At 41.5% G+C, this 16,749-nt stretch overlaps 1 protein-coding gene across 1 annotated transcript in view; it reads right to left on the bottom strand.

The window, feature by feature from the left end:
• LOC123031393 (contactin-associated protein-like 4) overlaps nucleotides 1-16,749 on the bottom strand; it is a 252,751-nt gene that overhangs the window by 152,865 nt on the left and 83,137 nt on the right. The window contains exon 3 of the mRNA XM_044446298.1: nucleotides 12,917-13,110. Within this exon, the coding sequence (XP_044302233.1) occupies nucleotides 12,917-13,110 (194 nt within the window). The remainder of the gene's footprint in view (nucleotides 1-12,916; nucleotides 13,111-16,749) is intronic.

Here is a 16,749-nt window from a genome sequence, read left to right as displayed (position 1 = left end):
CTGCCCACTCGCAAAAAGGCATCCTGGATGCACCCACGCTCCAAGCACTGGCATCTCATTGATTATGTCATCGTGCAGAGCAAAGACAGACAGGATGTAAGGGTGACCAAGGCCATGCCGAGTGCTGACTGTTGGACTGACCACAGACTCATCATCTCCAAATTAAGCCTTCACATCAAGCCTAAGAGACATCTGCAGGGAAACAAAGCTGTGATGAAAAAGATCGACGTCAGTAAACTGAGGAACCCCAGCACAGCAGCTTCACTAGCAGAAGATCTTGACAACCAACTCTCAGAGCTGCAATTAGAGGAAAATGTTGAGAAGGACTGGGAATGCTTCTGGGATATTGTGCACTCTTCTGCACTAAAGGTTCTTGGACACTCACACAGGAAAGAGCAGGACAGGTTTGATGAAAACGATGAAGAGATCAAGGCCTTACTTGCTGAAAAGCACCACCTTCACCATGCTCATCAGAACGACCTGTTGTCAACAGTTAAGAAAAATGCCTTCAACAACACTCGCAGGACCGTACAGAGCAAGCTTCGAAAGATGCAGGACTCCTGGTTGAGTGCCAAAGCAGATGAAATCCAGAAGTTTGCTGATAGAAACGATGCCAAATGGTTTTACAAAGCCCTCAGATACTTGTACGGACCTCAGCCCTCAGAGAGCTCCCCTCTACTGGACTCAGATGGTGCAACTCTCATTACTGAGAAGACTCTGATTCTACAGCATTGGGCTGAGCACTTCCAATCTGTACTGAACTACCCATCCTTCATCAATAACGAGGCAATTGACAGAATGCCCCAGGCGGATATCAACCACAGCCTGGAGGCCCACCATCAAAGACTGAAACCCTACAGGCCATCAGCCAGCTGTCCAGTGGCAAGGCCCCAGGATCTGACGCGATAGCAGAAGTCTATAAGGAAGGTGGTTCAGTGCTTGTTGACAAACTCACTCAGCTGTTCCAGTTCTTCTGGAATCAAGGATCTATTGCTCAGGAACTGAAAGAAGCATCCATCGTATACCTCTACAAGAGGAAAGGAAATAAACAAGTCTGTGATAATCATAGAGGAATATCACTGCTCTCCATTGTAGGCAAGATCCTTGCACATGTGTTGCTGAATCGCCTGATTGACCACCTGGAACAGGGTCTACTACCAGAGACTCAGTATGGCTTCTGCAAAGGGTGTGGCACTGTGGACATGATTTTTGCAACCCGACAGCTCCAAGAGAAGTGGCAAGAGCAGAATCGTGAACTGTACACCATCTTTGTGGATCTCACCAAGGCTTTTGACACTATCAGTCGTGAAGGTCTGTGGCACATCATGTCGAAGTTTGGGTGCCCTGACAGGTTCATCCTGATGGTATGTCAGTTCCACGACGGCATGACGGCTCATGTTTTGGACGACAGAGAAGCTTCAGAGGCCTTTCCTGTCACAAACGGCATCAAGCAAGGATGCGTGCTGGCACCAACCCTGCTCAGCATAATGTTTTCAGCCATGCTGACAGACGCCTTTCAGAACAATTCCTTGGGAGTCAGCCTGACATACAGGACCAATGGGAAACTGTTCAACCTGCGAAGACTCCAGGCTGTCACCAAGATAAAGGAGACTGTGCTACGAGACCTCCTTTTTGCTGACGACTTTGCCCTGAATGCTGGATCAGAGCAGGAAATGCAAGCCAGCATGGACAAATTCGCAGCAGCATGTGACAACTTCAGTCTCCTCATCAACACAAAGAAAACCAAAGTGATGCATCAGCCAGCTCCGAAAGCCCAACACCAAGACCCCACCATCACAGTGAAGGGACAAAAGCTGCAAGCAGTGGACCAATTACCTTGGCAGCACCCTTTCCCGTGCAGTGACAACTGACATTGAGGTCAACTGCAGAATCGCCAAGGCAAGCTCTGAATTCAGCAGACTACTGACCAAAGTGTGGGACTGCCGTGGAATAAGCCTTGCTACAAAGCTTAAAGTCTACCGAGCAGTAGTGCTAACTACCCTGATGTATGCCGGTGAGACTTGGACAGTATACAGGAGACACACTAGGCAACTGAACCACTTCCACACGACTTGCCTCTGCAGACTTTTGAGGATCCGGTGGCAGGACAAGGTGCCAGACACAGAAGTCCGCTCCAGAGCAGGCCTGCCATCAGTTCACACCCTACTGATGAAAGCCCAGACACGCTGGGCAGGCCATGTTGCAAGGATACCAGACCACCGAATCCCCAAACAGCTCTTCTATGGTGAGCTGTCTCAAGGAAAGCAATCGCACGGGGGACAAAAACGATACAAAGACACCCTGAAAGCCTCTCTCAAGTCCCTGGTCATTGACACCACCTCCTGGGAGACCCTGGCACAAGACCGATTGACATGGCACAGGCTGATCCACCAAGGCTGCAAAACATCTGAAGCCAGAAGGACAACCATAGCACAAGAGAAGCAAGCACTCCATAAAGCCAGAGTTGCAAATGTTGCAACAGTGGTGCCCACACATGTCTACCTGACATGTGGCAGAACACTCCATGCCCATACCGGCCTTATCAGCCACCTGCGGACACACCATGGACAGCTCACAACCCGTTAGATGTCAAGGTCCTCATCAAAAACGACGGATGAACATCATCATCATCATCATCATCATCATCATCATCATCGTTTCTGCATGCTGAAAACTACCACCACCATCACCCCTACACACATGAAGTCTGCTCCCCAGAATACATTCCCCACTTCTCCATGACTGGATCCACTGAGATTCCTCAAAGAAACCTTCAGGAACCAAAGCCCAAGGCAGCGGTTACAGAAGGCCTACCAGGCCAGTATTCATTACCCTGGTCAGCTGGCCCAGCTCAGCTGGTGAAGTTCAGAAGGGCTTTGTGGGGACTATTTGGGTGGTCCTGGAGAGCAGCAAAGATACATGAAGCATGCGCCCAAGAACTGGCCAGTGATGCAAAGTAGGATGGCCAGGTGACCTCTTTACAGAGGACAGGCCATCCTGTCCAATTCAAGTTGAAAAGTAATGAATCAGAGGAACTGTTCCCCACCTACAGTGAGCACCTCAAAAAGAGTCCAAATGGGCCACATGCAGGTCACCTAGCCATAGCATTCTTCACGGTGGTGAGATGAACTGTATTTCTATTTAAAAGATAGTATTCATGTCCAAATTTGCACTTATACGTATGAATTAACATGAGTGAATCATTATCCTCTATATCTTGGCAACCCATTTCTTCTTGGTTGGTGATGACTCTATTGCCACCTTTGAGAAGATGCCCCCACAAATGCTAATAGGCTTTAGTATGTTTTGTGAGATTCTTAGATTCCTAGACTTTTTTTAAAAAAAGTTACCCTATAGACATACATTGTCCTGTGCCCTCCTTCTGACTGAGAGCTGGAATACCTGCTCTGTCAGAAAATTCTGGAAAACTTTCCTCCCAGATATATATGCATGTTATGGTTGACTACCCTTCCCCCATAGAAGGATGGTCAATTTTCATCTTTCTGAATATGGAAGACTATGGAGGGTTTAACTTCAGGCTTTTGCCATCCCAAAGCCTTAAAATGGGCAATTCAATTAGCACTACTGCAAACATCCTACATGGAATTCAAGGCATCATGTATGTTTTTCCCCATCCCCACTTTATCCTAATAACAGCCCTGAGTAGTAGCCTAGGTGGACCTTTCCAATGTCATTCACACTCGAGTAAAGATGAAATCTCAGTCTCCCCGTCATCCTACACTCCAAACCCCACATTAGCTTTCCAAAATGGTTGGACTTCTGCGTGACCATACATGACCAAGTCTCTTAATGTACATAGTCTAGAAACTGATGCTAGCAAAGGTGATGGTTTAGCAACACAGTAAGTTGCCTTCTATCTAGTTGGACCCTTGGTGTAACTAGCCTAGAATTATTGGCTACTGGCTGTAGCTTTTTAGGGTTTCAGTCTGGATTCTTTCCTAAAAATACCCAGAGAAACTAGGAATTGAGCTTGGAATCTTCTTTTTTCAGAGTAGTGGTCCTACTACTAGGCTATGGTTCCTCCCTTCACATAGGTATGCCCTTCCTTCCTGAAATCTCAAGCTTGTCTTCAAAGCAGAGATTTTGGGCTGTCAGAAACCTGAGTCAAGTTGCCCTGTGATGATGTGCTTCATTGCTAAATGTTGACAGGGGCCCATTCCCAGGCACACATTCTTATACCTCTGTTCTCTGGAGATAAACAGCTTTCAGCTGCACAAATCTAATTTCTCCAGATTTCGTGTATCATGTGTGCCATGGCTCCCTTACAGCTCCAGCTAATTCCTCCACATTCTACTAGCTAGGGAAGAGTGCTTGCTATGCATAAGCTTCTACAAGAAGGACAAAATTGAGAAGCTCTTACATCCAAGAATGCAGCAAGGAAAGGGAAGAATATGGACACTGGCCTGCAGTTACAGTGATAGTACAAATGAAGTGCCAACATAATGCAACATAATACTGCAACATTCTTTTTCTACAGATGCACACAACAATGACAACAGCAACTGCAACAATAAGAGTAAAATTGGGTGTCCCTTAAGAACATAATAAGCTGCCTTATGTCAAATGAAATGGCTGACTCATCTAGTTCAATGACTCATTTATCCACATGGATCAGCAGCGGCTCTGCAGAGTTTCAGACAGATGTCTTTTCCAGCGCTACCATAGGTGCAAAGCACCAAACCTGGAATCCTTGCATGCACAGCTTGTATTTGACCACTTAAACAGCCCAACTTGCAAAAGGGAGAATGTTACATTTTAAGGTACATTTCAGCTATAAAAAACTCCAGGAGGATATACTAGCAAACTTTTGTGAGCTGAGAAGTTAAGTAACAAGCACTAATTGATTGATTGGTTTTACTGCTCAGCTTGCAGATAAATTATCCTCACCAAATTCAGAATTATTAAATGAGCAGGAACATAAGTCCTCGCAAAAGCATTTTATCCCTAATGTTAGGTCATGGCCTTTAAACTTATTTGCAAAACACTCAGCTATTACGTCGACATTGCTGTTTTTAAATAGGCTGATTTCATTCCCAGTGCTCCTTATCATCTCAGTAGCCATGTAATTCTGATGAGAAAGGATGTATTGATATGCTTGATCTGTGAACTTTTAATTCCCGCAAAGCATCTGCTTCCATAAATTCTGGAACAAGATGGACTTAGATGCATATTATAGCCTTTGTTGTTCAAACCTCAATTCCCTGACTAACACAAGTTGCATTGAATATAAATTACCTTGGTCTTTACTCTAAGATTAAACGAACGCATCATCACCATCCCATGCTTCCTTGGAGCCATCATTTCTTAATATTGATCCAGGAAAACTTTTTTTGGACATAAGTAATTAGTGAACTTTCTGAAAATGTCTAGTAGCACAGGATCTTCAATTCTGAAACCACTTAACCTAAAGTAATTTGCTTGATTGTGTGTGTGTGTGTGTGTGTGCGCACACACGTTGAGTTTTGGTTTCCTTTTAATTTTTTTAATACAAAAGTTAATTATAGAGTAAAATAACTGGTTGGAAATTTGTGGCATGAAATGAGCTAAGTTACATTTCATATCATGAAAACTGCATTGTATTATATTTTTCCTTTAAGTTATTTTGCATCGGAACATTGGGTTTTAAGAGTCCGGGCAATCTTATAGCTGAAGGGGAAAGTCTGTGTCACAGAAACAGCCAGTTCTTAAGCCTTGCACTGGACAGAGTGGAAAGTGGTGAAGTATCTTGTTTTCAGGAAAGAAAAACAGCAAAAATGGTGATAGAGGGAATCCCCCACCTTTCATTCTTAATATGGCATAGTTTTCCCCTGTTGTGGGAAATGCCTTTGAGACGTTGCAGGTGCAATTCTTGCACCCATCTTATCAACACATCACTGGGATCCCCCTTGTGCTCCCATTGACTTTGAAAGTCAATGCAGACCTTTTTGCTGGTGGTCAAGTAAGGAACTGGGCAGTTATAGAGGAAGTTCTACAGAGACAAAGGTCTATGTTATCCTGAGATGCCATTCAAGGGACCACAAGTTGGTCCCAGTAGTATGAATGGGGAGGTGACCAAAATTATGGATATATGCCACTCAAGGTGATCGTGCATGATTAACTTCTGTTGGCTTCCATATTTAGGTACATCCTAGTATTAGTGAAGCTTAAAAACTTTGGCAAGATTGTGCCAATAATATGGTAATGCGAATGGATTAGAAAATCTAGAGAGTTCAATTATGTGATAAAATCAGTCAGCATCTCAGGAAGCATTAGACAGAATATTTCAGAATCCTATCAAGATGAGGAAGGGAAAGGAGAGCATATAAAAGAAAAAGTAAAGAAGATTTTAAAATATTTTAACACACCCAGGATTTCAATTTTATCCAGATATGGAAATAGAGGGTAAAACTACTGCTAAAAGTGTTTTTTTTTCTTTTTTACCAGTTGTAACTGGTAAATAAATACATGCATAATGGAAAAAACCTTACAAACACCATCATGTTCCAGAGAGTACATAGGTTAATACACACACCAGGCCAATGCATTTATATCAAGTTATGTTTAAGTGGTTAAGTGCTCCAGAGGGAAGACCCACTGCAGAATTACAAATGAAAATATGTGAATATTTCTCATAGTGGGAACAAGAAAACTACCCCCTCCTCATTATTTCTAATATTTCAAGAGAAAAATGTGTTCTGCTGAATTCCCATTCATTTCAAATAGGAACATAAAGAAGGCTCCTTGGTAGGATGCATCCTATGCTATATAGACCTTATTTGGACTTCTAGCAATAGTGTGTCAAGATCACCACAAAATTAGAGAAAAAATGAGAAGCTTAAAGAGTAATATTCCAGTCCACTGAAAAGACTGATGGACTGACCTACCTTCCTCCTTCCTTCCTTTCTTCTGTTGCCAAAGCAGTGATTTTTCGCTGTTCCAGCAAAAGCATCACCCAGTTCCTGCCAAGTAGGATGATCCAAAAGAGTGGAAGGAAGGATGTCTTATGAGGAGAAACTTGCCTCCAGCTGGGAATATCAATGGCTGAAGGTCAAAGCTAATGATAGGCTAGAGTGCCAATGATCAGAATCAGTTCTGTCCTTATTCTGGAATGAGAAGTCATGAACTGCTCTCTCTGCAATCTAAAATATTGGTCCCTGAGTAATATTATTCTTCACTAGTCTAAACCAATACCTCTTCTCAGAAATTAACGGGAAAACGACATGCAATTAATTTGATCTGTGTTTATCTCTTCCAAAGCTGAAGTGAATCCCCTTTGGAAGGGCAAAGGCTTGTCCAACAATATGCATGTTATCATTAATTACAGCTACTTCACCAGAAAATGGAAGGCCAATGTTCTGAACTGGAAAGATACAGGGGCTGGTCTCAAGAATTATAGAATGGCAAATCATTCTCCATTACCATGAATAATAGTTGAGGGAATTGCTAAGTGTGACACTCTAAAGGACTGTTAAGAATAATAGAAAAATCCAACTCCAAAATTGGTTTTTAAAAACCTTGTATCCATCAGATGTTTCAGTGGTGTCCTGTATGAGTTAATAAAATATAGCAAAGCAGAAAGTATATCATGACATCAGATTTATGTTTCTAAAATGTGCCATACCCATTCTCTGAAATCATGAAATATGTACTTAGAACAGAGATAGTGGGAAGAAACCATGAATGTATTACAGATTGAATTCAATATGGCACACAATTCTTAAAAAATAAATCCACACACCATAGCAATTCATTTTATAAATGTCCACATAAATTCAGTGGCTATCTAAAATGCATATGAGTCCAGTATAAGTACATGCCTTTTCACATACTTGCATGATTTGATCCCTGAAGTTATGTAATTAAAACCTCACCACTTTCCATCTAATCATAAATGAAAATCACTTTAATCAACCACCCATTTGCCTTGTTCTTCAGAGGGCAAAAGAATAGTGAACACCATTCTTGATAGCGGCCTCCAGAGACCCAGCTAAGTCAGTGCATCTTTCAGAAGTGTTAAAAACCATGTGGACCTTTGGTGTTCAAGATGAATATGGAAGCTTCAGTACTGTTTGTCTCTCCTTCCTCTCCCTTTTTCAGTCTCTCTTCACACACACACAAACACACACACAAAGGGGGCGGGGGTAGATCCAAATATGTTTGTACAAAGACTCAGATCCCAAGAGGCTCCTGTGGGAAGAAAGTGGAAGGAGAGCTTTGCTATTTCCCTTTCCTCCCATTCCCACCAGAGATGCAATTTAGAACAGCATGGAAGGATATGCTAGGAAATGCAGAGGGCAGAATGAATTGGTAAAAATTGTTTCCCCTTTCTACCAGAAAGATATCCCATAAGGTTGACTCTACTCATGGAAAAAGAGCATCTTCTCCCCTGTATCCTACCTGAGACCTCAAGATTGTGGGGTTCTATTTTTGCTTGGAGTTTGCTTTGTTGCAATCCAAGACATGCTGTTCATGGTACCGATTATGGCCTTCACGTCATACTGATGTACAATTAGACTGAGTCATAGAAGTTTATCCTTTTGAGATACACGATGCCGTATCATGAAAATTCATAGAATACTAGAGTAGGAAGGGGCCAGAAGGCCATCAATTCTACACCCTGTTATTGCAGGACACTGAGTTACACCATCCCATTCAGATGACTGTCCAAACCCTTTTTGAATGTGTCTAGTGAGGGTGCAGGTGACAGGTTCCATTGTTGCACTGTTCTGACAGTGAAGAAATTCTTCCTGGTGTCTGGTCTAAATCTGGTTTCTTTTAACTTGTGTTCAGTATTCTGTGTCCTGCACTCTGAAAGGAATGAGAAGAGATTGTGTCCTTCCTCTTTGTGACAGCCTTTGACGTACTTGTAGCATCTTATCATATGTCACCTCAGTCTTCTCTTCCTGAACCTGAACACATCCAATCTTTCATCATAGGACTTTGCCTCCATTCCCTGAATCATCCTCGCTGCCCTGCTCTATACCTTTTCTAGCTTTTCTGCATCTTTTTAAAATGTAGCTGCCCAGAACTGGACACAGTTCTCCAGGTGAGGTCTGACTAGTGCTGAGTATAGTGGAACTAGTGCTTCACTTGTTTTGGAAGTGATGTTTCTGTTAATGCGGCCCAAAGAAGTGTTTGCCCTTTTTGCAGCTGCATCACATGGTTGGCTCATATTTAGCTTGGGATCTACAACAACCACAAGTTCCTTCTCATTTGCAGTACTGTTGAGACAAGTGTTCCCCATCTTGTAGCAGTGCATTTGATTTCTTGTTTCTAAGTGGAGGACTTGGCATTTGTTGCTACTGAATTTAATTCTGTGCTCTCTGCCCACCCTTCTAACCTTTTGAGATCACCTGGTATCTTATCTTTGTCTTCCAGAGTGTTTGCTATTCCACCGCGCTTTGTGTCATCTGTACTGTGTTATTATCTGTGTTTCTCTCTCTCTCTCTCTCTCTCTCTCTCTCTCTCTCTCTCTCTCTCTCTCTCTCTCTCTCTCTCGGTGAGAGATAGGTTATGGCTTTATTGTTTACTAGTTGTACCCCACTTTGGGGTTAGTTTATAATGAAAAACAGGTCATAAAATTAATGAATATATAATTTTGGCTTGTGCTCTATGCTTCCATATAACTCTGTGACCTTCTGCTTTGAGGGCAGGGTGTATTAGAATTGTTTCATAACACTTCCAGTGATGAGTCATTTTACAGGAAGGACCTCATCCTGGAGATAATATCAGGTATCAATTTCAAGTGCTTCTAGAGGCAATACTACAGGGATAATGACTTATTCATTTCCTAAATGCCACAATCAGTATCTAAGCAAACAAACAAACTTAATATACCATACAGAAATGTTGAGTGTTCAACTGTACTCAGCTCGTTCTGCTCCCTACCATGCTATGATTTAATCACAGGTAAGGCTGCAATCCTTTGTACATCTACACAGAGGTCCATTGAGTTCGAAATCACTCACTTGTATTCCAGTTTGCATTTTTGATAACTCTGATTTGTTCTTTTATCATTCTTTTAACCTTTGTAACCACTGTATGTCAAAGGGTTATTCAGAAACCTCTTCTTAAAATTGACTGCAATTTGAATGCTTAAGCTAGTCAGTAAAATTCAATTATAAATTATCTACAGAATGACTGAATATCTGAGAGGGAGCTATAGCCTATGGCCCATGGACAGTACCTGAATGACCATAGGATCCTTCTGACTCCCAGATCCAAAGTCAGAGACAGTGGTGTGAACAGGGCAAGTCGGGGAGAGGGCAGAAAAAACTGCAGTAGTTTCTTCTCTGAGGTCAGGAGCATGACAAGAGAGGAAGAAGAGGGGTGTTTCAGAAACAGGGAAGGGGGACCAGAGAGGTTAAGATATAAGTTATTCTGGGGGCCCTCCAGTCTTGTTTCCTTCCCCACTGGAATATCGTCATGCATAGCCAAAAAGACTCACCTAGCAAAAATGCAAGATATGTGAATGGAGAGGATTGTCTCATCCTGCAGACGATAAGTAGATTCCTTTAAGGTAGGGTTCTTACAATCATTTCAAAGGGTTTGTACTCTGAAGAGCTGAGACCATCACACTGTCTGCTATTATCTGTCCTTATAAACATGCATTAGATTTTGGTTGTTGTTGTTGTTGTTGTTGTTGTTAGTCACGAAGTCGTGTCTGACCATCGCGACCCCATGGACAACATTCCTCCAGGCCTTCCTGTCCTCCACCATCCCCCGGAGTCCACTTAAGCTCACACCAACTGCTTCAATGACTCCATCTACCCACCTCATTCTCTGCTGTCCCCTTCTTCTTTTGCCATCTATTGTTCCCAGCATTAGGCTCTTCTCCAGGGAGTCCTTCCTTCTCATTAGGTGGCCAAAGTATTTGAGTTTCATCTTCACTATCTGGCCTGCTAAAGAGCAGTCAGGGTTGATCTCCTCTAGGACTGACTGGTTTGATCACCTTGCAGTCCAAGGAACTTGCAGGAGTCTCCTCCAGCACCACAATTCAAAGGCCTCAATCCTTCGGCGCTCAGCCTTCCTTATGGTCTAGCTTTCACAGCCATACATTGCAACTGGGAAAACCATAGCCTTGACTGTATGCACTTTTGTTTGCAGGGTGATGTCTCTGCTTTTTGCGGGGAGGAAAATCTTTTGCTGTCTAGATTTCCATAGCTTTCCTCCCCGAAAGCATCTTTTAATTTCTTGGCTGCAGTCACTGTCTTCGGTGATCTTGGAGCCCAGGAAAATAAAATCTGTCACTACCTCCATTTCTTCCCCATCTATTTGCCAGGAAGTGAGAGGACTGGATGCCATGGTCTTAGTTTTCTTAATGCTGAGTTTCAAGCCAACTTTTGTACTCTCCTCCTTTACCCGCATCAAGAGGCTCTTTAGTTCCTCTTCACTTTCTGCCATTAGAGTGGTATCATCTGCATATCTGAGGTTGTTGATATTTGTCCCAGCAATCTTAATTCCAACTGGTGATTCATCTAGCCCCGCCTTTCTCATGATGTGCTCTGCATATAAGTTAAATAGGCAGGGTGACAGTATGCAGCCTTGCTGAACTCCTTTCTCAATTTTGAACCGATCAATGGTTCCGTGTCTAGTTCTCACTGTTGCTTCCTTTTTATATGCTACTGGGCTGTCATACTCAGGATCCCAAATCTAGTTCTTTGACTTATGGAGTATCATAATAACAAAAAGCTAAATAATAAGCAGGGAAAACTGCGGAGGATCTGAAGTGATTGGAGGATATGTTGTTGTATAAATTAAGGATTTTTTTTGTATTACATTTTTATGGAAAGTTGATGGATAGATTCCGAGGGTGGATTGTACACACACACACACACACACACACACACACACGTGGAATATGTGTATGGAAGAATCACATTGTATGGGTATGCTTAGAGTACATCTATTGAAATCAGTGGATAAATTAGTCACTGCTAACTTAATTCCCATTAGTTTCAATGGGTCTACCCTAAGCATAACTAATTCTGAATTTAGGAGAGGTGGGAGACAAATGGAACACCAGCAAAATTCACAATCTCCCAATAATAAGGGACCACACTCAAGGTTCCTAGATAGAGACACCAAGCAACATTATCCATACAATAGTTCGATGTCATTTTCAGACCTTTCTGATTCCTTATTATAGCCGCTTTCACAGCCAGTGACAGAAAATATTCATTATAAATATTTATTTAGCAGAGTTAACTTTTCCATTGTAACAGGTTATTTCAAAATTTATGCTGAATATACATTACAACTATATTGAACAGAATATAATCTACATATTCAAGGAGAATTACAACTTCAGGCAATAAAAATGCTAAGATGAGGAATCCAATTTTTAGGATATGCACTGCTAACAAGTGAGCTTCAAGACAATTCTCTTTTTGGTCCTTGGCTTAATGTTTATAAAAATTTAATATGATTTCCATACTTTCTGTGCTACAGTGAACAAAAAGCTTTTTTATAGATATTAATGCTGTGACTTTTCACTAGCCAATATTGTGTAAACCTAGTTTTGCCTGACACGGATTTCATCTTTTGAAATTATCAATAGTTGTATTTTTCCCCCCTAAATTTCAGTCTATACAACATATTTTGACACTGTAAACTTTCTGGGTTTTTTCCAAATTCATGATTACAAGAGGAAAAGAGGAAAAGAATTAAGAACTGCTATTCAAAATACAAAATATTATATAAATTATTTCCAAAGGGAAATGAAGTATTTGTTGATTGAACAAAGGTAGAATTCCATTTGGTGCATACCCAGTCTTGTGTGAGATTCTTCTTGATTAACTCAGTTATTTCAAATCTCCTATGTAAAATTAGCTTGATGAAAAATGTTGCCCTAATGAGCACACATGTAATTATGACATTGGAAACATCAACAGTAACAGCCACTAAAAGAACATACCCAAATGCTTTCTTCTTGACGATATTGCTTCCAGTTCCTTCCACTGTCACTGAACATCAGGAGGTAGCTCGTTACCCAGTTGGAACTCCCATATCCACCTTGGGTAGCAACAGTAGTAATTTCAGTTCTCTCACCAAGATCAATCTGGAGCCACTGATATTTATTAGATATGAGTGGAGTCCAGCCACCAGCACCTTCAGTGAAAAACATAAAAGGGAAAACAGAAAGGAGAGATTAATTCACAGTGGAAACATGGAAATGCCAAGGTTGTGTGGAACAACAATGGGCCTTGATGAAACTGTAATTAAGCCAAACTGTAATTACACTCTGGAACATGGGCATATTTAAATGATCTTTCTTACACATATATAATTATATACCCATAAAGCAAGGTTAACATAATTGCTAAAATGCCAGAAGAAAGTTATTTTGGACACTGCAGCTAGGAAAATTCAGAACAATCATTACTAAAAGGTTCCTTGGCAATAGAAGCTCTGACCTCTAAGAATTTTGGCTTTGTTCTACAGTTAATTTAAAACCAAGTTGTCCTCAAGTTTCTCTGTGTCCTGAGAAGTCTGGATAGTTCTGAGGGAATTAACATAAGCCAAGACCACCAAATATTGCTTACAATTTGCTATTATTTTCTTTTTTGAGACTAATGTAAATCTTATGTTCCTTTCTCTGTCAACAATAATTTTAGTTTTGCTCATTGACACAATGGATAGGTTTAGATAATATAATAACCCATGCTCAAGGATTGAGTATGGGATAAGTGTGCGTTGTCACCATGGATTGTTGTTGAACCTAAGGTTACCATGTTGCCTGGACCCAGCTGAAATAAGAAATCATGCAGAGCAAAATGTGGTTCCCACATACCCCACCCAAAACTATGGATCCTCTTCTTGAGTTGTTCAAGATAAACAGCTCCTGGCTTGTTAGCACAGCTGGGCTAAGACAACAGAATAGCCCATATTTCAGGAAGAATCCATGGTTTAAGAACAACTCACACTTAACCCATATTCAGCACTGGAGCGTGGTGCCCATATTGTCTGTACCCAGTCAATGGCTGCATTTAAACAAAAAGCTAATCCTAAGCAATTTCAGTGTGAGTGAAAGGGAGCAATTAGGGCAAGCAGCTAAGCCTTTGAAGAGGCACTTCAACCATTTATAACTGGGGTGGAAAAAGGACAAAAGTCAAGGCTCCACCAAACAGGTGGTGGTCAAAGAAAGGGGTAGGACCAGGGGTAGAGTAGCACGCTCCTCTGGAAAACTGAAAATCAGGGTGATGTCTCAGGTGAGCTGGACTTCGCCCCTGATGTTCTGCATCCCTGGTGTGAATGCCTACAGCCTTAAGCAGGTGCATTAATGTGATGTAGGCTTCTTTAGAGATGCATTATTTCTATTGTACATGAAATATTAAATTCTTATTACTTTCCCAGTCATGTTCGTCTGTTGCAACAGAAAATAATCACCCATACATACACACAGAGACTCTAGCATAGCTCTGAGTGTGTATTCTAGTCCACTAATGCTTATGCTGTCATAAATTTGTTAGCCTTTAAGATGCCACAGTACACCTTGCTCTTATTGTGTTTATTACGGAATCCAAACTAAGAATCATTTCACCTTCTCCTTCCTTCTCAGTTGTAAGGTTGCCAGTAGTACCTGGGTCATACTGACAAGAGTTTTCTGTAATACAAATTGTACACATTTGCGGTAATACATTTGCTATTCATGCTGTGTTTCTAGACCTTGATAAAAAGTCCCACAGACTTCATTACTGGCAATGGTAGACAGCGTACCAAGGGTGTCTGATGCTAATTCTCCTTCCATAGTGAGTACGTGAAGTCACCTCTGTCATCATGTAGAGAGCATTGGCTAAATCGGGGTGACTGAGTTGTACAGAAATTAATGAAAGATCTGTAGAGGTTTACATAATTGTTTAATCAATAAACACAGTCTAAACAATGAATAGCTTTCATATGGCTATCGATAACACCTCTAGGTCAGATGCTGACAAATGACATAGCCACAGTTTATTCTCAGTGGTTATTAGCCTCAGTCAACAACTTGCAAAAGGTGATCACTTGATACTTTATATGCTTATAACCCATCCCTTCTTCAAGAGGTTTGGTTCAGAATTATTTGGTTTGGGGTTACTCTACTTCCTATTTTTCTTCTCTTCAAAAGTCCTCTGTGAGTTAAGTCCAACTGTGAAATGGCCACCAGCCCCAAAACACCAACCAACTATCCTCATTCTTGAGAAAAGAAAAATCAAGCTTGTGACAAGTGTCTGAAGGTACGTTCTTGGAAATATATTTATTTAAATGCCATGCAAAGCTCTCCATATTCTCTATGGTAGGAAGGGTGGCAACAGGAGGAAGGGGTGGGAAGATCTCGGTAGGAGATGGAGGGAAGGATGTGATATGGAACTGGCTGATTACATGGTATTCATACATATGCTTGTTTTTACTATGCTCACAGTACCATGCTATTCCTTTCTGGGATTTGACTGAAATGTAAGAATAAAAGAAAAGCCTTGTTGGATCAGACAAGTTCTCCATCCAGCCCAGAACTTTGTCAAACCAGCTGCTCATAGGATCCCTCAAACAGGATGGGTACAAGAGTTCCACCTGCCCAAGCTCCTCAGCATCCCATGGACACAGATATCCCCACCTCTGGAAAGAGCCATACCACACAGCCAGCAACATCAGTCCTGACTTCATAGTCATTGTTGCAGGCACTCCTGCTGACCAGTATCTCTTTTTTAGGAGGAAGGGAAGGGGGAACAATATGGGCAGAGTTCACTGTGGAGGAAAAGGAAAATTTCCTGGATTGTTAGGACAATACATACATGACACACCATTTTTCCAGTGCTCTGTGCATCTCAGAACAGTGGGAAAAGACAGGGCACACTGCCCCATTGCCAATGCTAAGAGCCCTGAGAAAACTGGGGAAGTGGCAGATTGCTTCTAAGATGCCTGAATATGCAGAAATGAGAGATCTAACATAAAAATTGCTGCTCTGTTTGGAGGACTTTTAAAAATTTCATTACACTATACTCTCAAGAATACCAGTGCTGCTATGTTACTGCTGTATTAGCTCCAAGCTTCATGTGGGTCATTTCCCCTCCTAAGCTAGACTGCATAAAAACAACATATTTATTGATACATTAATTAACAGTTCTCATTCCTAAAAGCCAAGCAAAATGAGAAACCAGTGGCATAAAGACATCTAACTCCTTTCTCCCTCATGCTCGTGCTTCCATCTGTCATGGTCACCCTTGGAAGCCAACTGACCAATCCCAGCTCAGCAGAGCAGCCCATCATTGTGATGCTTGCCTGTCAGTGCAGCCAATCTCAGCATAGATATAATTTCCTGAACTTTGATACAAACACAAGCAGCCCATTTCATCAGTTTCCACTTTCTTGGATCGTTTCTATCTGAAAGCAGTCATAGAAGAAACAAGTTTAAGTTTCGGCGATGGTTGGTGGGGATTTTGTAACCCCGCCCCATTATTCTGTAATAGTTCTGATCATATCTACATATTTTGTTAGTAATAACTAGTTAGTGGAAGGGAGCATATAGGACTTTTTGTTACATTTCCTGATACTGAGGTGAAAAAATGAATATCCACATATGAGTACACATTAAATTTTATGTGTGTGCACACTCACGTGCGTGCACACACACACACACACACACAAAGGAAAGTTTCTTTTAGGCCTCATCAGCTCCACAAAGTAATGAATACAGGAAGGACCAGAAATGGCATTTTAAAACCAAATGATGAAATGGAGGCAAAATCAATAATGATTTTCTACTTCTTGGTA

Source organism: Varanus komodoensis, unplaced genomic scaffold (assembly GCF_004798865.1).
Source record: "Varanus komodoensis strain SLA01 unplaced genomic scaffold, ASM479886v1 scaffold5, whole genome shotgun sequence".
NCBI lineage: Eukaryota > Metazoa > Chordata > Lepidosauria > Squamata > Varanidae > Varanus > Varanus komodoensis.
The sequence above is the reverse complement of the archived record's forward strand: the minus strand, read 5'-3'. Positions and strand labels throughout refer to the sequence as shown.